Here is a 27104-nt window from a genome sequence, read left to right as displayed (position 1 = left end):
GCCCCCTATTATTTGCTCAAAGTTTCATCAGGACCAGAGCAATGGGGATTGGCACATGGGAAATTTAAAAAATTATCGTATCTCCTGCACCTCCCCAGTGTTTCTGAACTAATGTGGGTGTGGTTGGGCAGCATGCAGCCCCCTTAAATTCTGCCACCCTAGGCTGGGCCTTGGTGGCCTCTCCACAAATCTGGGCCTGCTTCTGCTCCAGTCTCCTTCTACACTCTGTCCCCAGTTTGACCCGATCTACGCCGTACTGTCCTGTCCCATCCTTTCAGTCTGCTCCTGATCTACGCCTGCACTGTCCTGTCCCATCCAGTCTGTTCCTGTCCTGACTCTTCACCCTCTTCATCTTGTCTAGTCCAATCCTGATCTTCACCCTCTCCTTCCTGTTCTGCTCTGCACCTGTTCCAGTCTGACTCATTGTCCTCGTTACCCTGTTCCTGCCTTTTCCTTAACGTGTCCCCTTAGGCACATACAGCTCATGCCTCAAGGACTCACCCTTCCCTTATCTGCCTTCACAGTGCCCCCTACCTAATCCTTAACACCAACATACAGGATATGATGTCACTGACATAAGATTAAGGAAGATGTTGCTTTGTTTTATCAGTTCGCCTGGTCTGAGGTGGAGAAGTAAACTCTGGCAAAAGAGGTAAACAGGCATTCTCCAAAGCAAAAAAAAATCACCTGGCGATAGAGTGTAAACGTACTCTAGCGGCGGTCTTTTTCTATAGCGATCACTGCAGATGGGATTTCTGGTCAATTGTCGCTAGTGTCGGCCACTTTGCCCTTTAGTGAATCTCCCCCACAGTCCCCAAAGCAAGGCACTCTCCTGGGTCCTCTGCCAGGGATGCACTGGGGCTCCCAGCTAATCTGATGGTGCTCCGGCTTCTAACCGGGCTTGTTGATGGCATGGTCAGAAAAACAGGGGAGTGATGTGTCTGATCCCCTACATATATCAAACATTTAGATTGATGATATCATATAGGCTGAGTGGACCAATCAATCATTTTCCCTGTTAATATGCAGTTTTGTTTCCATGTCATGAGTACTATTGCATTATGTACCAACTTTATGCCATGTGTCTGGCAGTTAAACAAAACATAAAAGTTATCTTTAGCTCAGCATTTCCATATATTTCACATCCTTCAAAGCAAATATAAGCCTAATTCAATAAGAGCGAAGACCCATAGAAGTACTGATTGTTCTGGAAGGTGGCTGTATTAAATAAACTTTAAGGTGTTCAAGATGAAACCGATGGTTAACTATTCCCTGATGTATGCTACATCTCCCAAAAACATCACTCATCTGATTGAATATGGGAATATAGCTTAGAATGGTGCATTGTTTGAACCAAATTGCTTTGAAGACATCTGTAATACTATGTAGGGGGGATGTATTGGGAATGGTAAGATATATTGCATGATATTTCTGCCCACTTGTGAAGGACACTCTGTGTGCTTTACTTGAAATTATTTTCAGGAATTGAACTTGGCAAAACATATCTTCTGGCTAATGGTCTTAATATCTACTGCAATCTCCCAGCTCATTAAAAAAGAGGTAGATAAAATCCTGTTAAAGACTATTTGTAACATAAAGTGACTGTTTCTAATTTACCCTAATGGCCTCCTCATCACTCTCTCTGTCATGTTTTCTTTCATGTTCTTAAGATAATATCTTTCTTGAAGTGGCCCCATGCACTGACAATCCAGCTTGCAGATCTCACGTACCAAGGCAGAAAAGTTCGGTAGATAAGCATTTACTCCTTCCATGTTGTTTCTCCTGCCACAGTTAGAATATAAGCAGCAACTTGTTCTTATGTTCTTTGCCATGTATATAGGGTTGCTGGATTATTGGTTCTATATAAGGAACTTAAATGATTCCCCTTTGTGCTTATTATAGACAAATGTATTTTTAATAGGTAAGAAAAAGCAATAGATACATTTCTGTTTTAGACTAACTGCATTCAAGGGGGGGGGGACTTTCAAAGGAGTTAAACCATGGGTCCCATTACATAGGCCCCACTCCATCATCTTACCTGGTCCATTTTACATGCTCCTGGTTTGCAGGAATAGCTCATGGATTCCCTGGTATCTAAAATAAATAGATGCGTTCCATCTCAGTTTCCACTTTTTTAATATGTCTTACAATGCCTCTACTCTGTATACAGGTATGGGACTGGAGTCTTCCGGATAAGGGATCTTTTGGATCTCCATACTTTATGTATGCTAAAAAAACAATTGAAACAATTTTTAAATCCAATAGAATGGTTTTCTATCCAGTAAGGATTTATTATATCTTATTTGGGATCAAGTACATGGTACTGTTTTACTGTTTTACTATTTTACTAAAGAAAAACTAAATAATTTCTAAAAATTGTAATTATTTTTTTATAATGGAATCTATAAAAGATGATCTTTTCATATATCAGAGCTTTCTGGATAATGGATCCTAAACCTGTGTTACAGTACAGAATGTCTTAATGTGCACTGTATTTTGGTGTTAATGCTGGAAACATTACAGAATGACTGTATTTTGGTTTTCATGCTGGAAGTCAAATGCAAAGTGCACATTATGTCACGATGACAGTTCTTTGGCTCTTTCACTTAAATCCTCAAAAGTAATAATCCGCTGAGTCCATTTATTGACCTCCAAAGTGATTACCAAGCTGTTTGGTGGTTCCTTAACTTAGTTAAGCAAAGCCCACTACTTAAAACTTAGCAGGAGGAATTATTGATGCTGATGATAAACTCTTGTACATAATGTGAGTAGCTGGGAAAGAACTTGGCTTGTATCCACTATACTCATGTTCTTCAGAGATACAAAGAGCAGCATCTGCCTTTTATGGAATGTTCACCTTCGTCCGTTCAACAATGTACTTTGTTATAGATGTACTTGCAATTTATAGGTTGTTGTTTTGTTTTTTAAATTTTCTGGCTTCAAATGAAAATCAGAAGTTGGACGGCTACAATGTCCACATGTTGAGGCAGTTGAATTTATGGTTGATAGGGGGTATGCAGATATAATATTTCCATATATACAGTACTAATTACCCTTTTGATACCCTGCTTTCTACCCAGAGAGGGGTAGGAACACAACTTTAAACTGGGTAAATAATAGATTGATTCTGGAAATGTGTTTGGGGTTTACCTGTATAGAATTTTGTGCTCCACACAAGTATTTTTTTTTCTGAGTACAGTACATTCAACAAAATGTCAGCATCTTTTCAGTGCTTTGTCCATCCTGCATCCTTCCCATTCACTGCCCCGGGCATAGCGTATTATTGCTTCTTCTTTTTTCTTGGCAGCCTGCTTGATTGTACAGATGCAGCCACTTTGGTTTGTCTGTTTGACACAGAATAACTAAACACAGATATCCCATTTATCTCATTTAACACAGAAAACTGTGACATAACATCCCATCTAATTAAAGCATTCACCATTGTGAACAATGGTGCTTTGGTATGCTAATGAAAAGGTTAAATGCATTAAATGAGTTAAGATAACTTTAGATAACACAGTTTCTTCAATTAACTCTGAGTCATGACGCATTTAACTCACAAATCCAAGTGGCTTCATCTGTACCTTCTTAGAATGGGTATTACACTGCCATCACAAAGGAAGAGTGCAGTAAAGACTCTAAGCTTTCTGCTCTGACATCTTTAACTTGAAAGCCCTGATTCACTACATACTCATTTCTTTTTCAAGCTCAGAAAATTCATGGAAATTGCAGGAAAGAATCTGGAGCAGAATAAATGACCATTTATCTTCAGAGATGGCCTTTCATAGAGTCTATGACACCATTCTTGAATGCTGAGAGTGAATAATTCTGTGTTTACAAGATTTATTGATAGCCATACAATAGCTGGAAAGTACATTTGTAGCTTTTTTCATGTTTCTTGTGATCCGATCTTTTCCCAGAACCCTTTCCGAGAATGTACATATGTCAGGTAGACAAGATGCATGCTACCAATCTCAAACATCTATGTCTTTCACAAGCAACCGTTATTTTTTAGTCATTATCAGCTTTGATGTACAGGATATCTATTGCATTGAAAATTCAGTTCAGATTGGTTTAAAATAAATCATAGAAGCATAATATTTTTAAAGTAAATTGCTCAGCTATATAACAATATACAGTAGCACAGTTAATGCCTCTCCATGAACATATACTACATCTTCATAAAGACAGAAGGAAACAAGGAGCTTCTAATGCCACAATAAAAAACTATACGCTTAATAGACTCCATAAATATTTAGGAAACATAGAAACATCCTTATGATGATATAATATGCACTTTGGTAGAAACAATATAAATGCAAGTTATACACTAAATGACATTGTTAGGTTTTCCTTGATTGAGAAAGATCGGGGTATTTTTGTGGATAACAAGTTGTCTAATTCCAGGCAGTGTCATTCTGTGGCTACTGAAGCAAACACAGTTCTGACTTGCATGAAAAGGCATTAAATCAAGAGATGCAAACATAATTTTGCATCTTTATAGGTCCCTGGTAAGGCTTTACCTTTAGTAGGCAGTGCAGTTTTGGGCCCCATATAAATGAGCTGGAGAGAATGCAGTACAACAGGATTTAAATTATGAGGGTAGACTGTCAAGGCTGGGGTTGATTTCTCTAGAAAAAAAAAAAAACCTTCTGATGCAATATGATTACTCTTTACAAGTACATTAGAGGGTATTATAGACAATTAGCAGTGGACCTTTTTTTCTCATTAAAAGGATCAACTCACCAGAGACCAACCCTTTAGATGACAGTGAGGTGGTGGAATGCACTACCGCAGGGCTGTCCAACTGACGGTTCACACCTGAGACCCAGACTGAAACTGCCCACATTGTTCACCTGTTCACACCTTATTCAAAATAATGGAGCACCAGCACTGTGTCACTGTATGTAGTACATATTAGAATGATAGCTTTCAATGTGTCCTGCTCTGTTCTGCATTCCCTCTGTGTGTGTGCCATTCTCTGCTTGCCCAGTACTGCTTGTGTGTGCCATTCTCTGCTTACTCAGTGCTTCTTAGGTGTGCCATTCTTTGCTTGCCCAGTGCTGCTTGTGTGTGCCATTCTCTGCTTGCCCAGTGCTGCTTGTGTATGCCATTCTCTGCTTGCCCAGTGCTGCTTGTGTGTGCCATTCGCTGCTTGCCCAGTGCTGCTTGTGTGTGCCATTCTCTGCTTGCCCAGTGCTGCTTGGGTGTGCCATTCTTTGCTTGCCCTACACTACCTGTGGAATGAAAGCCTGTTAGGGGTTTGTTCTTGGGGTTTATTAGCATTTGTAAATTGTTGTTAAGGGCCCCTAAGGTGTTTAATCATGTGTTGGGGGGGATTGTTGTATTATCCACAGGGGAGGATGAGGCATATGGATTTAATGGTATGTTTTTAACATAACTTACATTTTTCACATATGAGTGATGATGGATTTCCCTGCAGTGAGCACCAACCATTTGGTTTTTTGATGTGCTACCACCGTTAATGTGGATATGATCTTAAAAGTTCTTGTGGTCATATGGGTGTGGTGTACGGTGGGTGTGGTTTAAAAGGGGGAGTGGCCAACACTGACTACCATTATCGGCTCTCCACCACATAGGCCAGTAAAATTTTGGCCCTCGGTACTAAGGAAGTTGGACAGCACTGCACTACCGGGTGATGTTGTGATGGCTGATTCTGTTAATGGCTTTAAGAGTGGCTTGACTGATTTTTTGGACAAGCATAATACCAAAGGCTATAGTGAAATTAAAATCTACAATTAGTATAGATATTAGTATATATAGTTTATATATATGTGAGTGCATCAATAGGAAGGGTTTAACTAAATGGACTTTTTCAACCCAACCTAGCTATGTAACTTTGGGATTAGGTTTTGGAAAGTAATTATAGCATTTGGTGTAAATTGGATGTGTAATTATTATATTTGATGATTTCTTAATGAGAACACTATCAACACTGTTTAATGAAAATTGCCAAAGCTAACTGCAAGAAGTGGTAATAGCACTGCAGCAAAGAAAAGAGTGCAAACCCATATCAGACTGTATATCATGGACTGCTGCAGCAAAGATGAATAAAAGAATAACCTCGCATTTTTCCATAAAGTATCTTGTCCATCTAGATGTATTTGTTATTACAGTATATGATAGGATAAAAACCATCTGGCTACTATGTTTGGAACAAGTAAAACAGACTTTTGGCTCCCTACCGCCCTGGCTTCAGTTCTATGCCCATCAGCTATGCGGTCCTCTTATATTTATTCTTGTTAACCACCCTATTTAGCAATAGGAAGCCTGCCAATAAAGCTGTGTAAGCATGCTGACCCCTTGTTATTCTGTATGGTGAGAACGAGCTGAAAAACAGACATTGGTAGGCAGGGGTGTGTTTTGGCAGATGGGAGTTGGGCTGTTTACTTGCTTTGCTCCATTTTCTAATTATTCATGGCTGACATGGGTAGTATTCTAATCAACAACATCTCTAAAGTCAACATTTTTATCCAGCAAAAATCAAGCTAAACTCAGCATTAAACTCATTTATAGTTGTTCCACCTGCAATGTAGTTGATATTCCTGTTAGCAGTTAAAGCAATAATAGGGGCCACCTACCTATACTGTCAACAAGTTTCTCGAACACAAACCTTCTATGTGGTTTGCTCTGTTACTTGTAGGGCATCACACATTTTGCTATGTTCTAGAGCTTGTCACTTCATCTCATAGATGCTACCCCTGCCACATTCAGCTGGAGCACAATTCCCTAAATAACACATCTAGGTTTGTCATGCCAAACTACTGGCTGATATTGCCAAAATTATATATATATATATATATATATATATATATATATATATATATATATATATATATGCCTGCAGCACTGCGGGCGTTTATAATTCAAGTGACAATGTGCAGAATCAATATAGCTAGCAATTCGGTATTGCAGAGAATATCACAAATCATTCCCTGTGAAATGTAACACAAGCAGGACAGTAAAAACACAAATGCTACAAGGAGAAATAAAACTCAGAATAGAGGATGATGGATGTCTGCAGGTTTTATTTCTGTTTAGATAAACACCGTCATCCTGCTCCTGCTGTAACACGGAGAGAACTCTTGATCAGGAGAAGGATTCCCGACTGTTATCAGATTCAGATGAATGCTGATACGCAAATGACAAACTGCAAGGTAGATATGCAGTTTAGTATGCTGATGCAATTTTGGCTTTTGTCCCTCCTGAGAACGACAGCAAAGAAAAAGACCCTTTCACAATTCAGCTACTAAATATAATTACAATTGAAATGGAAACTCATTTTAGTTAAGGTGCTGAGGGCATTGTTCATAACACTGGAATGATACGCATTTGCTACATCCCCCAGCTGAATTGTACTGTATGTGCCAGTGTTCCCATACATGTTCATGGCAACTTGCAGCCAGCACCAATGTGCCTGTCCAGCTTGCTTTGATGAGTTATTTTCAAGTTCATGCATTGATGCAAATGAACTCTTGTGTTAACACCAGCTCTGATGTACTGGTAGTTCCAAAGTTCCACTACAGGTATGAAATTCTTTATCAGAAAACCAGAAAGCTCCAAATTACAGAAAGGCTACCTTTCATAGGACTCTATCTAAACGATCCAATTTTTTTGAAAATTATTTCCATATAGTATAGCCTGATTTACAAAAGCAAGGGAATTCGCTGTACAAAATGTTCAATGCTCATTATGTTAATACTTGTATACAATATAGATATGTATTATACATATATATATACAGTATTTATCATGTATACATATTAATTATTCTGAATTATGTTATCCAGAAAGTCCCCAAATACAGGAAGACCATCTCCAATAGTGTCCCCTTTAGCAAAAAACCTTTTTCAAAACTGATTTCCTTTTTCTCTGTAATAATAATAAAACAGTACTTAGTACTTGATGGACACAAAGCTGCACAAATCCATATTGGTGGCAAAATAATTCTATTAAATTGATTTAATGTTTAAACATTTTTAGAATTAAATGTTATTAAAATTACAGAAGGATTCACGGCATGGAGCTAGGGGTAGACAGAAAAGATACATTCCTATGGAGCAATGCTGGGGGGGAGGCGCTAGTCTAGTACTTCTTATGTCTGCCTACCCCATTTCGGGGTCCTTGAAAGTAACTGGGTGGGCTTATTAATCACACCCAGTCCTCTTGACATCACTTCTCCCATCTGTGCCCATGAGTGCATGTGCACCCTTGGTGGGGGGTGATAGATCCATCTACGAGGCCTAGCACTGGAAAGATCCGTTATCAAAAAAACACCCAAAGTTCCAAGAATTCTGATTAATAGATCTCATATCTGATGAAAATGTTTATATTCTAAACTGCTTAATGCATCAAAATTACATCTGCATGTGACACTTTGGGTGCAAGTATTATGCACCTATTGATGCAGCCTGTTGTGGGAACCCTGGAGCTACCACCACCTTTAAGCTCCAGGGTTTTCCAATGTCAGTAGGTGCGTTTGTGCTTAATTGCCAACAGGAGGTGGGGTTTATACACGCTGTCCATTATTGTACAGCCACAATTGGTCTTATGACCTATGTGTTATATGCATTTAAAATCTACATATTGAGAATCTGTAATTAACAAGATCACATTCGAAATATTTTTTTATTTCTTAATTTTGCATTTTTTTGTTTTTATGTTTTTATGAGACTCTGTCTCCTCCAAAACACACAACTGTGCAAAGAAAATAGTTTTGTAGAGTACTTATGGTTGGGCTGAATTACCTTGCAATACAGATTCCTGTTCCATTGTGATACACCAAAGGAAACACAGATTCATGCATACATATGAAATCTTTGGGTCAGACACATTTTAAAAGTGATCTAAATTGCTTTTTCCCCACTTTTTTTTTGGAACACCTGCTGTAGAAAATAGTTTTGCTTTATGGAATGTTTCAAAGAAAAATCTGAAAGTAAGCACACTGTGCCAGCCAGTCACTCTCCAACCAGATGAGGAATAATAATAGCACATTTGAAAGGCCACAGAATTCACATTGTAAATTAGAACTGTTATCAGCACAATGACAAAAACATCAGTCAAGAGTAAAAGATACAGGAAATGCTCATCCATTTCACAGCCTGGCACATTTTTTTGTTTATTACATGTTTAATGTGGGCCGAGGTGCCAAAAATGTAAATTCTGTTTTCACAAACGTAATTTATTTCATTGTAAATCACACGAGACATACAAGGATCTATTTGCAGATCTCCATACAGATCATCATTTTATCATTTTCTTAATTCTCTCAGCTTTCTATAGCAGTTGTTATACTACCCAAATGTTGCTGTGCAACTCCCAGCATGCATTAAACTAATTTCAAATGCATGCTGGGAGTTGTTATCCTGGGACAACAGGGATGATAAGAGTCAGCCCCGGACTGGCAATCTGTGGGTTCTGGCAAATGCCAGAGGGGCTGCTATAAGGTCCCATAGAAAGTCAGTATTTAGTGGGCTGGTGGGGGCTGTTTGGGCCTCTATGTGGGCTGATTGGGCCTCTGTGTACCTGAAATGCCAGGGCCTATTTTAATTCTCAGTCCGGACCTGATAAGAGTGTCTGCTAAAGCCAAGCATTTATCGACCATCATCCGACTTAATGCAAGAAGGTCCTCCAATCAAAATGTTGACTGTAGTTTGTACACCTTGTTGCCTTTTCTTGTTCATAAAATTCTCCCTGGAGACATTTATAGTGACCCTGAGAATTCAGTGTTTGTCCAGACAGGCAGTATTAGCTGTTTAGGCACCTAAGAGGGTCCTCGTGTTCAAGTAGTCATTTCCTCTTCCTGGGAGTTAAAAGTAATTTAATACTGGCCTAAGGAATTCCCAGTAGAGGGCAGTATGTTCTTATATAAAAGAGTAGAGCACCATGTGCTAATGAGAGCTTTCCTGGGACCTCAACTCATTACGAGGTGGATACAGACCCAGAATTCCAGTTGTGCTAAATTGTAGATAAGGTTAGCTAGTGATCGACAGTTTACATTTATAGTTGCTCTAGGAGCAAGTAAGGGAAAGTAATGAGCAGACCTTCGCTCCACCAATGAGAAGTAGAGGTGTAAATGACCCCCGCAGTTTTAACCAGCTAGTACAGGGATCTCTAGTGGGTGAGTTGAGGGCCACATAGGATAATTGTGTAGAAAGGCACGCACTCCTGCGACACGCCAGATGTAAAAATGTAAATCTTTATTCCATGGGTAGGACGATTGTTTTTACCCTTTGAATAAAGATTTACATTTTTACATCTGGTGTGTCGCAGGAGTGCGTGCCTTTCTACACAATTTCTCTGCATTCACCCCAAGCTACGGGTTTCGGGGAGCTGCACCCAGGCCACTTCTTATCATCAGTGAGTGTGAGTATTTCTTACATACACCTTGATTGAACTATACCGTTTGTATTTAAGAGTTTATCGCTACACCCTTAAGAGACGGACTTGGGGCATTGCACCCAAGTCAACCTAATTACCGGGTGAGCTTTTTTGGTTTATAATTACCACATGAGAAAATTTACTTTGCTGGATAGAGCCACAAGTTTTCCGGTCACATAGGGTGCCAAGATACAAGACCCCCAATAGAGGATCCTGGACATTAGAGAGTCATTCCCAGGTATGGAATCTGCACAAGGGAGTAGCCATAGAGTTCACTTTTCTTGTCTTTGGGAAGGAATATTATATACTGAGTTGATTTACCTCAAAGAGGCGAGAGTTAAATGGTAGGTTTTATTGCCTAAATGCAAGCCAAGTTTCTAAGTTTTCTTTATAGCCTACCTAATGCTAACTTTTCTGTATTTGTTCCCTCTGTCACACTGTGCTAACCCATCGTTGGTCTAAATCAGTGATCCCCAACCATTGGCTTGGGAGCAACAAGTTGCTCACCAACCCCTTGGATGTTGCTTTCAGTGGCCTCAAAGCAGGTGCTTATTTTTGAGTTCCAGGCTTGGAGGCAAGTTTTGGTTGCATAAAAATCAGGTGTACTGCCAAACAGAGCCTCCTGTAGGCTCCCAGTCCACATAGGGGTCACCGATAGTCAAGCACAGCCCATAATTGGCACCCCAAGGAACTTTTTGAATTCTTATGTTGCTGCATAATGTTTATTTACATTTCAATGTGGCTCATGGGTAAAACAGATCGGAGATCCCTGGTCTAAATGAATCCTTATATATATTTTTTTATCATTGTTTTTCATCTATTTTTAATATATGTACCTTGTTCATAGAACTAGCCAAAAGGGAAATAATTATTTAAAATGCACGCACTTCAGCAAATGCTTAATAAACCAGTAATTTAGGTCAGCGCTGGCTTCATTTTAACACATCATTAAGTAAAGATCTGTGCCTGTTATGAACGGACTTATAAAATGATAGATTTTTATTTATAGAGAGGTTCCAACCATTAATTTTAAGGGAAGGAAAAGTAGAAAAGAAGTGGATTTGTTAGAAAAGAAAATGACATTAGTAATTTAATTAAATTGGTTCTTTGACAATCACTGCAGAAAATGAAACATTAGTTCTACACCATCTCGCAACCCATATTGTACATTTAATGCTGTCCCTGTCACCTTTTGCAGGTTTTTTTTTTCTTCTTGGTATGTATAATTGGTGCTATTTGTAGGTTTCCGATTACAAATTTAATTGAGGAGAAATTAGGTCTGCTCTACTGATTCACCTGTTCTCCTGAAGCATTGGTTCTCAAAGCAGCCCCAAAGGAACTATTAGACCACAGGAGTAAATTAAAGTAACACACGCCTCCTGTTTGTCCATCACCATGAGATAAGGTATGAGAATCCCTGTCCATAACAGTCTAGATAGCTTCATTAACAGAAGACTATCTTTAAAAGAAAACAAGGGAATAAGCTGCCAGTCCAACTGCAGGATGGCCAAGGAGCAAAGGGAGCGCATCAGGTATGCTGACTGACCCAAATGATGCACAGTAAAGATGTATATTTGGATAAATAAGATTACTTTTTTTAATGCATGGTTTCTAAAAAAAATTATAAGGGGACCCATTGTCTTCTAGTTTCCCTAGAAATTACAGGGGGAAAAATGGATGCAGTTATTAAAAATTATTATTATTACATAATAAATAAGTAATCATTATGGTTCTAAGGATTGTTAAAGGAGCATTAAAACTAAAACATTTGGTCTTGTGGCACAGCTATCCCTTCATTGAGAAGTAATTAGGTCTGCTCTACTGATTCACCACATATTACAAACCAAAATGTACTATATAATATATATATATATAATAAAACATTTGTGTGCCAAGAAAAGCACAGCACTGACCAACTCTTGAGTAGTAGCAAAACTGCTCTGTATTAATGAAAATGTAACGAAACTGCATAAATATTCAAAGAAGGAGTTTATTGGCCTTTTTTATGCGTTGGAGCCAATGGCCATCTTTTTAGGGGGAAAAATGTTGAAATTCTAATAATGCTGCTGCGGCATCAAACAGCATAAATTCATGGTAGAATTTTAACATGGCTATTGGCTTTGTCCTGTGCGAAAAACAAAATGCATGGCAAAATTCTAGTGAATTATTGTGAACATCTTTTATCACAAAAAAAAAGTTCTCATCTCTACTCAAGTATATCCGGATTTTGCATTTTCCCAGAAACCCAATAATGACTTTCGGCTGAATTTACACTCACATTTAGGGGGTTATTTATCAAAGGTTGAATTTTGAATTTATGTGAATTTTTGAAATTTGAATGTACTCACAACTCGAATGGGAGGTTATTTATGAACAAACTCGAACGTCTAATATTCAGTTGAACTGTCCCGACCCGAAAATTTTATCAAATTCAAATCGAGTTTTCCTCCAAAAAAAACTTGAATGTCAGGAAGGAAATTCACATATTTAAATGGTTCAACAGACATCTGCCAAAACTAGTAAATGAACTCGGCAGGTTTTCGGTGGCAAATATTCAAATTAGGACTGTTTTCATGATTGAGGTTTGATAAATCTCACATTCGAATTTACATTTGAGTTGGAGCTTTTGTGAATTTTGACACACAAAAACATGCCCCTAAACCTGATCCCAATAGACGTCTATTGGGATCAGGTTTAGGGGTATAATTTAGCTTCTAGCTGGGCTGTAAAAACCAAGAAACAAATATAAACTATTCTAAGTTAGCAGTGATGTGTGGAACAATAGCAATTATTGTTGTCCACTGAAAAAACGCTTTCTAAAATAATGGTGCATCACAGTGTTATGCTGCTCTATTGATATTGTACAAAAACATGCTAGTAAAAAGAAAATAATGAAAACAATTGCAATATAAGTCTCCTAGCTAAGAAATGATAATTGTGAATATTTTTCTGATACTCAACAAGAATTAAAGATATTCAAGGATGCACCAGAGACAGTATGAAAGGGACTCATGCACACAATGCTGCCGTGGGCTACCAGATTAAAAATGTACCAGGGTGATAGTTGGTATCTAATCATCCCTGTCACTTTACACTTTTCCTAGGGATTGAAGATATAATATAAAATTCATGCATTAAGTAAAAAAAAATCTCTGAAGAAAATTTACTTGTTCTAGAATTGATTTTCAAGATCAAAACTGGTTTATTTTGGCCCTCCTGGGGAGCATTGCTATGGCAGTTCAGGCTCATGTACAACTAGATTTAGACTAATGAGAGCAAAGGTCTGATTAGTCGCTAGTGGTTACTGCAAATTTGTGCTGTTCTCCTATGCAGTGGAAAATAAAATACGTCTCTGCAGCACTCATAAACGTGGGCGCTGAAAAGAAGAATGATTATGGCATATGAAATAAATATATAATTTTATGATCACATGGCTAGTCTTTACATTAAAGGGCACAGGGTGCTTCTCCTCCTTGATTCTGATCATCCTATAGCTGAAAATAAAAGCCATGCTTTATTATACATCAGGGGAGCACCCTTCCGTGTTATACTTGCTCATCTGAAATACGCCAGCTGTCTTTGGATTCTCTCCCGTGTTCTAAGCTCATTGATGTTGAAAACTTTCCTGCAGTTCTCCGAGTTAAGAAATGTGTAGGTTTTTCATTGTCATCTTTTATTATCTCATTTTATAGGGCCCACGTGCATTTATAAAAAGAGGTAGAGCGATGGTAGGGCTTTCAGGTTGTCGGCAGTGAATTTTTTATTTATAGCCTTGTTTCCTTTATCCTGTGGTGAAAGCTGTCTTTCCATACATACACCCTTTGTTAAAATTGAAATGACATAAACCAAGTATCTTCTCCATAAGAAATGCATTTACTACACAAAGTAAGTCATTTAAAAATCAGGATGATTTCAACTCTGAATGCCTTGACCATGCCAAAGACAACCCAAGTAGGGCCACATGCATCCCAAGCCCTGCCCTCTGCTGGAGAAATATCTATTCCACAGAACCATTTATAGAATGCAGAATTTCCTCTCTACTGGTGGCTGACGTGTACGTTTGCAGATTATTTAACTCAATTATTAATTGTAGCAACCAGCCAAATACATGCCCATCACTTGTGCACATACATCTGATTCCCATTAATCTTATTGGAGCCTACAGTATCTATCTTATCAGTTATGATAAAATCTTTGCTTACAAAAAAGTCTTCTTAATCACATGATTATTAACACTTTTCTTGTTCAGCTCTATAGATGTAATACATTTTGTACTACATCCTTCTCTAGTCCATGCTACCTGGGGGGATTCCAGTAAACCTACATGACTGATAGGAACTGTACTGTGCTAGAACCATTTTGCATTGAATTTAGATAGTATTGATTTCTTCTTATGTGTAAATGTGAGGGATGTGTGTGTGCTTGCAGATACAGATATAATGATGTTTTTGTTGGGACTTATTATACACTGAAGTCATCAGGGAGTTGTATGATGAGTTTACTTTGTCATATGGCTTGAGTAACATAGAAAGGATATGTTTGTTGTATAAATCAGCTTTCATTTACAGCTTTGCTGCAGTTTCATCCCACAGAATAGCATTTCAATAGGTTATATGAAATGTATTTATTACTTGCAGTTCAGTCAATACTTTCTCTTTGGTTTCATGCATGTTTGTGACATTGTATACTGTAAATATTTTCTTTCTTTCTTTCTTTCTTTCTTTCTTTCTTTCTTTCTTTCTTTCTTTCTTTCTTTCTTTCTTTCTTTTTGTAGCCTATAATAACAAAGCACACAAATAAAACTTGTTATGGATTTGGGATGCACCAAATCCTGCATTTGGTTTAGGATTAGGCCAAATCCAAGCCTTTATCAGCAGGTTTTGGCTGAATGTAAAAGCCTGCTTGAACTGAATCCAAATCCTTAAAAACAATGACTTTAGATTATGTGATTAAGATGATGAAAAATATTCAAACCCCCCCCTTTTGTTTAAATTTACTATCTTAATTAGTTAAATATGTATAGTCTGTATAATAAGAGAATAAAGTTCCCACAAGGGTTTGCAAGGTTGTTTGGATAGTCATGTAGTGGTCTTCTGTGATATTAGATCAGGTTTCTTGTTTCTTATTTGTTTTTTATTCCTGAACATGGGAACTTTCCAAGTAATGGCTGGTCTTGGATGCAATAATTTGTTTTCTTTTTCGGAGGCATTATTCCCTATTCCAAATTTCATGCTCAGTAGTTCACAATGGAGTAGAGATTTATTGATACTGGCTTCTACATATAGCCAAATAGGTGGTATTGTAGCGATAACATTACGTTTAAAGTAATTAAATATAATATATTAACATTGCAGTCTCCCTTCAACATATTAGAAGTAAGGATTGAGCATTTTTCTGCCCTCTGAATATATATTTATATATTGTCTGACGTCTCTTCTTTCCTTTGTGTCTCTGTAGTCTTGCCAAGCCACAGCTGTGGGAATCCAGGTCGCCTTCAGAATGGACTGCAGCAGGGGTCAACGTTTAATGTGGGGGATAAAGCTCGATATAGCTGTAATGCAGGTTACATACTGGAGGGACATGCCCTGCTGACATGTGTATCAAACTCCCAAAGCAGTGCCTCTTGGGATTTTCCTCTGCCCTCATGCAGAGGTATGTATGTATGCATTTATTTGTATGTAAAATAAGGTGATATGCTTTGCTGCCTGCACAGTTACATAATCTCCAGAGTCCTTATTCCCCACTAAAGCACTGTGGGTGATTTTGACCCCTTGATATTTTGTGGTAATACAGATATTGCTGAACTTTTCACAGTGGTGAAATACACATATTTCATATTAGAATAGGCAAAATGTGTATTTGGCACTTTATAATGTGATATTAAGCAAGATTTTCATTGAATTGCTTTTGCAAACATTATTGCATTTCTCTGCACTTATTCCAGCTACAGAATATCCTTTATAAATTGGTGTTAAAATTGCACCACATACTCAATGCGAGACCTTACTAGGGATCTGTAAAGAAGAAAATTATATTTTATGTACAAGGCAGTGCTTTATGACACAAAGTTGCATAGTCTTATCCTCAATAACCACCAAATTCTTCTCAGTTATGGAGGTCTGCAATACATTTCTATTACGTGTGTAATATAATATTTTAGATTTTATTATGTTATTTTTTTCCAGATGTATAACCTTGCATATATCAACATTGAATCTCATTTGTCAGTTTGCTGCCCAGTTCTTTAATTATGTCAAATGGCATTGCAGCAACACTCTACATGGAACCTAGGGGTCATTTTTCAAATCTACACTGCTGCAACTATTGACACAGGGGAACTTGGAGCTACTGACACCTCTTAACCAGATGGTAATGCCAGGGTTATCATAGAGCCCCACGTGAATAGATGCAGCAGAGTTGAGTGACGTGTCACTTTTACATGTAACACCAGAAATAATGACCTTAAAAACTTTCATTGCAATTGTGTCTCATTTACATGACAGCAGTTGCAGACAGACCTCTGATGTACTCCATTAACAACACTGGTCCAATTAGAAAATGTTCCAGTTATCACACTCTTTGTAATTTATATTTGAGATAGTTCTTTATCCAGGTACAAATATTGTGTTTAAGAAAATGACTTAATCAGTAACCTTTTGGGTGTTACTATATCAAAGGCTTTAGTAAAGTCTAAATAGATCACATCCACTGCCACCCCAAAGTCTAGGTTTCTGCTCACCTCTTTATAGGCAAATATATTCGAAAAATCTATTACACATAAAATCTTACTGGCACATACAGATAGTATTGTGATTTGCAATGCATTTAAGTATCTTTCTCTAATTACCCCCTCCAAAGCTACCAGTCATAAGTCTTCATATATAGGTCTGTATAGGTCTCCATATAACACATGACCTGGGAGTTATGATTGTGCTTGTCATAGAGGCTGGATGAACATGGCATATAGCATGTTTGAGGGCCAGATTAAATGTAAATGATGATGTCATAAGTGAATGCCCTTTTTAGCAGGCTGAGGGCCATAAAAATATTTTTGAGGGCCACGTCTGGTCCTTGGGCCTCCAGTTGGATAGTCCTTCTGTAGAAGGCATGTTGCCATGTTTTAGTTTGCTTAATGACACTGAGAGCAAATTTTATTTGGTTTAGGCTCTCCTAGGCTGTGTAATTTAAAACAGAGCCATGGAATTATATAAAAGAGTCACAGAGAAAACCAAGAAAAAGATTATATGTGAAGTAGTAGGGAAAATTAACATTTGTGCAGAAATTTCATTGAACTTGACATACTGTTTGATTTAATGCCCAGTTTGGATTGTGATTACTTGATGAGGGATCAACATAAAAGTACCAGCTCAAAGCTAGATACTTCTTCATCAGATCAGAGAGGGATGCAGATCTTTGAAAGTGTATGCAACAGCATATCATGTTTCAATTATGTGGTGGCTACTAAAGATTTTCGCCACCTGCACCATTCTCATGGGTCTGATAACACATATCTTACTCCACATGAAAATATACTGCTTTGAAAAGCAAGTAATGAAGCCACAATAAGAGAATAGTACTATAAATAAATATATAAATATGTATATCTCAACCTATACATGAATTATTCAATTATTTATTTGGCTGTTGGGGCTGATGCAATGGTCATTACACATTTATTTTAACTAAAAGGGCACACAATTAAAAGTGGTCACACTATGTGCAATGTAGAGGATTTAAGAGAATAGCACAACACCATGTATGTTGCAGGTGGGGAGCTTACCCATCTTATTTAAAGTGACCACCTGTGCATCAACGTTACGGGGGGATTAACCCTCCCTTCGTCAGGAAACGATGATGCACAGGTGGTCACTTTAAATAAAAGGGGTAAGCTCCCCACCTGCAACATACATGGTGTTGTGCTATTCTCTTCTACATTGTACTGATGAGTGCCGACCGTCTATAGAGATCTGCACCACCAGGGCAGGAAGCATCGTGGAAAGGGTGAGAGGTGCGGTTCATCTACACACAGGACCTCCACACTATGTGCAAGACAGGGTGCAAAATGCAAAAAAAATGCAAAAAACAGCTGCAATTCACCATGTTTTTTTGCATATTGTGCACTGGCGTGCACATAGTATAATTGCTACTTGTGCTACTATAAAGAGTGGTAATGATTTACTATGAGGCTACTGGGTAATTGTAACCAATAGCTGTCATTTTACTCTCTTTGAAATTGCTTTGTCATCACCGGGGAATTCTCTTGGATGTTTAATTATGTTTTTGGTCATCTTATTTAAAAAAAACCGGGGTATGGAGTGTTACAGATTTATGGAGGTTTCAAATCCACTTTGAAATCAAAATGAAATTATTGCAATCAACTATGATTCTAGAAAATTACACTCCCCACAATTCTGTTGGATACATGTTCTGTGACCCATCAACCCTCTCAGATTTTTCCACCCCTGATGGAGGCAGAACAAGGGACGTGATCAAGAATTTAGAAGCTTTGGTTGGGCATTACTGGGTATTGCTGTGAGCATTCCAAAAATTTCCCAGATTTGTTTCGTGATAGATGAGGTCTCTGGATTCCATCATATTTAAAGCTAACGTTCCCACAATTCCATGCTGTATTTAGGGAAACTAGTAGTAATTATACCTTTGTATGACATTGGGCCATTACCCATTAGCACTCAGGACATTATGTTCCCATGTCGTGCTTCTCTTGCATCAATGTATCTGGGTCAAGACCTGTTGTCCTAGGGGTCTGGTCATAGCATGCCATTGTAACATCTGTAATCCTTTGTCTTGAGATCTAACTAAGGTTTGGAAATGAGTAGATTATTTTGTGTGATTGTTCCCTGGTTCCTTTTTACATGTACCTCATGTACCACGCAAAAGATGTGTTCACCTTCACATATCTTATAGCTCAGTCAAAATATAACAGCACTCCCATCTTGTAAAGATAAAAACACCTTTATTATTGCATACAGCAACTCTAGCAACGTTTCGGACCATCCAGGTCCTTTCTCAAGCTGACAAAGCTTGCCGTATGAAATAATAAAGGCGTTTTATCTTTAAAAGATGGGAGTGCTGCTTTCTTTTGACTTTGAGCTAGAAGTAGCTCAAAGAAAAAGCGCATTAAAAAATAATGCTGTTTTTTACACTGTGATGCGTGGCAAATTATTCCGCTGTTTTTTACACCACATAATAAATATGCCCTTTAATGTTTAATTCTTGGTCAGAAACATTTATCCTTAAATCACCATATATTGATCAAATTGTACTGTAGTTTTGCTTTTGCTTTAAAAACACAGTATATAATTTGTGTTTCTGTGTTTCTGTGTGCTTGTGTGTTCAAAACTGATGCTGGTGTATGAAAGAAACTGATTAACTTGGGTGCAAAGCTATATCAATAATACATTTCAAAAATAGATCAGGATTCACAAATCTTAATGAAAAAGGAAAACATTTATTGGAAAACTGACAGTTGAGAAAGGTCTCTAGGGTCAGTGAAACATCAATTTTTCCAATAAATGTTTCTTCTTTTTCATAATGACCTGTGAGTGTTGATCTATATTGTGGTCAAAATAATTTCATCGGGGGAACTCCCAGCAAACTCTAATATGTTATGAATGCTAAAAACATGCTGGGAGTTGTAGTCCAGCAACATCAAAGATGGAATTGTAAATCGTTAAAACCAGTCCCAAGCTCTCCAGGGCCAGCAGAATTGTGATCCTCCTTGAAAACATTTCCTACTTCATACTGTAACTTCCAACATTTGAGGATAAGAAGCTGAGACATTGTGAACCATGTCTGTATTCCCACCGTCTTCTAAGTTTCCAGTAACACTACCTCTTTGGCAACGTACCATTTACAAACAACTTTAAAATCACTGAAAATGTAGAATGTACAGTATGATTACTATATATTGATTTACTGAGTAACATGTATGTTTAGGTTTACAAACATTTTGGGGATATTTTACTAAAATCCAAAATTTATCTCAGATTTTATTAAAAAAATGCCCATGCCTGTTTTTATTTTATTTATTAATAAAAGAACTCGATCTAATCGGATCACTTAAAAAATCAAGCGAAAACCCAAAATGCTTGAATTTTTCAGACTTTTTCCCGAATTGCTCTAATTTTTCGAGTTTTTGCCCAAAAACCCTGAAAAAGTTGGATTTTTGGGCTAAATCTCACCAGATCACAAACACTTCAAATTGAGATAGGTGCCTCTCCCATTGACTTATACAGGACCTCAACAGGTCTGAGATGGCGGATTTTCGGATTCTGGATTTTTGCAGCATCGGGGTATAATAAATCTCGAAAAAAATCTAATTTTTATAGAGAAATTTTTCGAGATTATGACCTTTAATAAATAACCCCCATAATATATAATTCTATTATTCTTGAAGAATGAATGTAAATATTGGTTATTTTATATTAACAAGTTGAATTTAGGCAAGAAATTGTATGGTTTTACCAAAGAAAATTATTTCTGTACAGTGGTTCTTTTTCTATGCTACGATATAGCGCTCTACTACATGTGCTTTCAAACACACGTTCACTCAAACACTCAGTTGTTATGCCCATATATATGAAATTATCTAGCCAGATGAGTATGTTTATGGCTCAGAGAAAAACAAGCCTACAGGACTTTAAATTACTTACCACAGTGATGCTTTCTGACAGCTCTGTTATGGTGCAAGGCTCCTTTACTTGGTACATTGTAGGTCCAATCATTCCCTTTGACAGCAGAGTGAACACCAGCAAATACAAAGTCATTTTCAATGAACACTTTCATCTGGTGAAGCTTTTCAATCTTAATGGGTGTTCAGTCTCTAGGACCACAATGCCTAATCCATAATAATGCAATAATCTGTAATGCAATATATACAAACCACCCAACAATCAGATATGAAAAGACAAACTTTATTTCTACATGGGCTTGTCTATGGAGTAATAAGTAGTATCTAAATATAAACTAAACCATTAAAACACATCCAGCCAAGCAAGTACACAATATATTCCCTTAAATGATGCATAGTCATGCTTAATTAAATAGTTCTACTATTAAATACATATTAAAATGATTCAATAAGTAGAGTTACATGATCATGAAGGTGAATAGCTTTTTTTTTTATATAGTATAAGTATATTGGAAGATTAAATCCTTTTGGTGTGTCAACAAATGTCTGGACACCTGAAAAAATAGCATAAAGGGACTCTTTACCCAACCATAAAGCTGTGCCACTGCATCTCCTAGTTCACAAAAGAAGTTGATGTAAAAACTATTATATTCCCAGTATTACACACATGATGACACTCAATACATCCCATCTAAAGGTAGCCATACATGGACAGATCCGCACATTTGGAGAGGTTGCCAAATGAGCAGATCTTACACAGATATGCCCACTTTGAATGGTGATAGAAGGCTGATCTGATCGTGTGCCTTAGGGCCCAATGATTGGATCACAAAGCCCGGAATGCATGCGATGGGACCTGGCTGATTTTTGCCCTGATATCGATCACAGAAGTCCAACGGAGGGCCCCATACACTGGCCAATAAGCTGTCAACTTTGTCAGTCGGCAGCTTTTCTCGGCCTGTGTATGACATTTAAAATGGTACAAATGTTCTGTTTTGTACCTGCAGTAGTAACATTGAGATTTGATGGATTTAATAGATCCTCTTTATATATATATATATATACATATTATATATGAAAACATATAACATAATAAAACTATGAAAAGTGAAAAAAATCATAGTTGAACTAGTTAGAACTATTATCCTGTCATCGTTTCAGTGCTACCCAGGGCAGCAAATAAGCACTCACCCTAAGTATCCTTCAGACTGGGCCTTTGGACTGGACATCCCAACCCCAGTCCCCAACTCTTATTCTCACTCTTAGGGGCAGATTTATCAAGGGTCGAATTTCAAAGTAGAAAAAACTTCGAAATTCGACGATCAAATAGAATCCTCCGACATTCAAATTCGAAGTCGGAGGATTTTATACATCGTACAATCGTACTCCGATCGTTCTTCGAATTGAACAATTTTATCATACAATCGTACGATTTTCCCAAAAAATCCTTCGACTTAAAAAAAACTTAGCAAACCACACAGGAGGTCCCCCACAGGCTAAACAGCAATTCGGCAGGTTTAAATTGGTGAAGTATTGAAGTCGAAGTTTTTTTAAAGAGACGGTACTTCGATTATCGAATGGTCGAATAGTCGAACGATTTTTACTTCGAATCGAAGTCGAAGTATATTCGAAGTCGTAGTATCCTATTCGATGGTCGAAGTATCCAAAAAATTACTTCGAATTTCGAATTTTTTTACTTCGAAAATTCCCTCGAATTCACTTCGACCCTTGATAAATCTGCCCCTTATTGACCTTTTGGCTATATATCCCATTTGAGACCCTCCAGAAAAACCACTGCTCTAGTTTAAGGCATATTGAAGAAGTTCATATGGTTTGTGGCCCCATTTGGGTCAATATTCATTTTTTTCCCATTAATGTACCTTCACACCATTGTTCATTTTTCATGCTGTGATATTTCTCATTTAAAAACAAAATAAATGGCAGAAGAATGTTTTCTTAATACATACAGGCTGACACAAACACTGACAGTTACCCTACAACATAAAATTGTACAGTAGGTGAGAGTGTCGTTGTAATTTTGTTTTCAAATTGATATTGCATTACCTTCTCAGAAAATGTCTGCTCTTTTTCACCCCCATCATGTCTTTCCTGTTTTCTCATCAGCGGATGATGCGTGTGGAGGAACATTAAGAGGCCAAAGTGGAATTATCACCAGCCCTCACTTTCCATCGGAATATAATAACAATGCAGACTGTACATGGACAATATTAGCAGAGGTCGGGGATACAATTGCCCTGATCTTCACAGACTTCCAGTTAGAAGATGCATATGACTATTTAGAAGTCACAGGAACAGAAGGTTCCTCTCTCTGGTAAGTAAAATGGTTCAAAGTCCCTCATGGTGCATTGGATACACATTACTGAGTCAGTTAATCAAGTATGTGTTGCAGTTAAAGTAACTGTAGCTTTAATCGTATTTTAGAAAGTTTCATCTTCTAGGGTACCACAGAGCCAACTGACTCATTTCAGTGACAAGACCTTTAAATTGTCAACTAGAAAAGAACTGTATTCTAAAAAGAATGATCATTTAATAACAGTAAAATGTGAAGTATGATGCATAATCCTAATTGACAAGTGTGTCAGCTCCAGCATAGTTTAGTTGCTTGGCTTTTATTAGAGCTTTCATAGCTAGGACTCTGGAAATATCTTGGGATAACGTATAGCATGCCTGTAATTGCAGCATAAAATGTACATATTAGAATCAAGTTACCATGGATAATACTGTTTTGTGTAAACATTTTATTTCTTTTTATTTAATGTAGTATAAACAACATGTGCATGCACCATTTTATGCACGTTGTCTTCCACTATTAGAAAGAGGGGCACTATGATGTAGTCTCGCACTGAAAACATAAACTATTTTTTACTCAATTAGGCTACATAGCACACAAATTGTTTCACCTATACACCATGGAACAAACAACCTTTCTCTAACATACTGGCACTTATAGGCTGTCACAAACAGAACAAGGTGAAGGGCACATTACATGAAAGTATCTGCTTTCTTTCTCTATGTTCTCTGGCTCCCCTTCTTCCTGTGATCACCAAGTAAATTTGTTTTTTGTTTGTTCTTATCCGATAGTGGAAGACAAATCAATGCAGAGCTAAGCTGGGTGGTGTTGCCCAGTTGTTGTATTGCTAGGATTGTATGCCTGATATACCATGGCAGCTGATTCCAATGTGGAGAAGGGAAAGCAAAGGATTGGCAGGGTCAGACTGAAAATCTGTGGATTCTGGCAAAAGCCAAAGGGGCAGATGTAAGATGCCATAGACAGTCAATATTAATGGGCTGGTGGGGTCTTTTTGTTCCCCAGAAATGCCAGGGTAAAAATATTGAATCCCAGTCCAGCCCTGGGACTGGTCTAGTAAGTAGAAGAGCCATGATTAAGATTCCCATTCCAAGTCTGGCTGCAGCCATTTCCCTAGAAGTACAGTCTCTCTTATCTCATAATGAACCTTAGAATATTTTAGTTACTGGCATTCCTTCTGAATGGGTCTGTCTGCTCAATTTAACCACACTCCCATCAGTCTAAAGCTGGCCATAGACGCAAAGATCCAATCGTACGAATCGTGGATTCGTACGATTTTCGGACCATGTGTGGAGAGTCCTGACATTTTTCGTCCGTCGGAGATCGGTCGTTTGGTCGATCGGACAGGTTAGAAAATTTCTGTCGCCTGCCGATAATATCTCTGCGTGTATTGCCGATCGTACGATTTTCAGTGGGAGACTGTCACTAGTGTTGTCAGACATAAGTATCGTACGATTGCTGTCAGGGGCAGAACATTGGCTGATCTGTTCTTATTTGATCGGAATGGTAAAGACTTTGATCTGAATGGTTAGTGGAGGGTCGGGAGATGGGAAAGTCCGATCGTACGTTGATTCGTACGATCGGATCTTTGCGTCTATGGCCAGCTTTAGAAGGAAATGTGGTAAAGTTGAAAGGTCTGTCAAAGGGTTCGAAGGCACAGGTAACCCACCTAAACCAACCAACTGTTCCTCTAAGATGTTGAAGCTGTTGGTCAGTGCAAAGGAGCTACAGGGTAATTTAGAAAGTCAAAACAAAAATATCTTTACGGAGTGGACTGTATTCAGGAAGGAAGGGATAATTATAAGCGCTCAAAAGTCATTTTTCCTCTCTGGGCATCCAGAGACCCGAGGTACCTACACATTATAAAATTGTAGATGTGAGTGAAATACTGGTAAATATAGTCTCTTTTATTACCCCATCTCATCCTATTTCCTTTAAACATTTTAACTCTCTCTGAAATTCGTAGTGACATGTTATCAACATAAACGATGTATGAGGGCTTTTTATTCATGTGCTAATGACAATGTAAAAGGTCAATATGACTCGGATTTGGATGCACTTGGTGCTGCTATGGCAATATCAAAAAACTAATTAAGACACCGCAGAAAGTAATCGTTTTTACCATGCAGCGTGGCCTTTCAGCTGTCTAAACTGTTATTTCTAGGAAAATATCAGTAACGCCCAATATATGCAAAATCATTTCATGCATCTTATAAAAATTCATTCAGCTGCAAAAGGTACTGTCTGTAACATTTTTAAACACTATGTGCTGCTACTTTCTATTCTGTTTCTGCATCTATTTTATATTTTTAGTATTTTTAATAAAGTTAATGGGGCAGATTTACTAAAGGGCGAATTGTCACCAGTGACCGATTTGTACACATCGCACCACTTCGCCAGGTGCAAATGCGCTACCACTACGCTAATTCACTAATATGCAGTGCGAGCATTTCATAGCAAAGATGCCCTAGCATTCGTTTGTGCCTAGCGAAAATTCACTAGTGATCTTGTGCATACGGTCGGTAATTTAAAGTTGTATGGAGGTTTTTATTATAAATGTTGGCACAAATGCTTGAAGTTACCACTTTTTCTTAAAAATATCCAGGGAACCTTAATAAAGACAAGAGAGTTAATATCATGCCCTACACATGAGCCCACTGTAAAAATCAATGTTCCATATGTTATGAAATGTCTGGAGGAAACCAGTTACCCAAAAAAAGTTTGTCAGGATTTTTGCAGGCAATTCCGCTTCAGAAAAGGAAAAGTCGCCAGCGTTTTTGGAACTTTTGCATTTTCGGCACACTGGATATAATGTAAGCGACAGAAGATTAAGGAAGATCTAGCTTCTTTTTAGCACGTCGGAGTGAAAATTTGCCTGGCGATAAAGTGTGATTGAACTCTGGCGACGGTCCCATTCGTTAGTGACCTGGCGCCTGTTAGTGAATTGGCGTTAGCCACTTCGCTGTTTAGTAAATCTGCCCCCATGAATGTCATTACCTTAGGTGCCCCAGTGCACTTACTCATAGCTACCAATAAGCAGTCATCCTTATCTATTTTGCATCATTCAGTGTCTCAGGGGAGCTTACACTCTAAGGTCCCTATCACATTCAGGAATGCTTTGGTCAACTTTATCAGCAACCAATAAACCTGCCTAAATGATCTTGGAGTGTGGGAGAAAGCATGCTAATATATAGAAGGCATGAATGGTGATAATTATTCAGTCTTCAGTACTGTTGTACCAATGATAATAGACCCTGCGCTTGTCCTGATTTCCGAGTTCCCCATGTTCTTGCATGGGACATGTGCATAAAAAGCTGGTAGGATAGCATATATTGCACGGATGTATAGCTGCTAAATATAGGCAGTCTTCCCTGAGGCAGTTTCTATTCAAAAAAGTGGAATGAGTAAATCAGAAATACACGAATACGCTAAAGGTGAAATAAGCATTTAAAGACTAACATGCTAGATTCTGCGACAATCATTTCTCTCTGCAAGTTTAGAGATTTAATAATGCTTTTAAGTGTCAGATTGCAGAAATAAAACATCAGTCACCCAATGGCATGCTATTCTTGTTGCTGTCATTAATCCCTTTAAATCCTATGGGGGAAAATGGATCCAGTGAACATGTGATAGTCATTATTATCAGTGGTCCTTGGGGGCTAAGCCTTTGCCATGTCACTGTCATTAGTACTTGTATACATATATCACAAGTAATATATTACA

The 27104-nt window shown here is 37.9% G+C and overlaps 1 protein-coding gene across 3 annotated transcripts in view; it reads left to right on the top strand.

Moving 5' to 3' along the window:
- LOC108708254 (CUB and sushi domain-containing protein 2-like) overlaps positions 1-27104 on the top strand; it is a 591784-nt gene that overhangs the window by 205487 nt on the left and 359193 nt on the right. For all 3 annotated transcript variants that reach the window (XM_041582174.1, XM_041582173.1, XM_018246760.2), the window contains exons 4-5: positions 15859-16053; positions 23177-23384. In XM_041582174.1, coding sequence (XP_041438108.1) covers positions 15859-16053; positions 23177-23384 — 403 coding nt within the window. The remainder of the gene's footprint in view (positions 1-15858; positions 16054-23176; positions 23385-27104) is intronic.

This window comes from Xenopus laevis, chromosome 2L (assembly GCF_017654675.1).
Source record: "Xenopus laevis strain J_2021 chromosome 2L, Xenopus_laevis_v10.1, whole genome shotgun sequence".
Classification (NCBI taxonomy): Eukaryota; Metazoa; Chordata; class Amphibia; order Anura; family Pipidae; genus Xenopus; species Xenopus laevis.
This window is presented reverse-complemented; position numbering and strand designations above follow the sequence as displayed.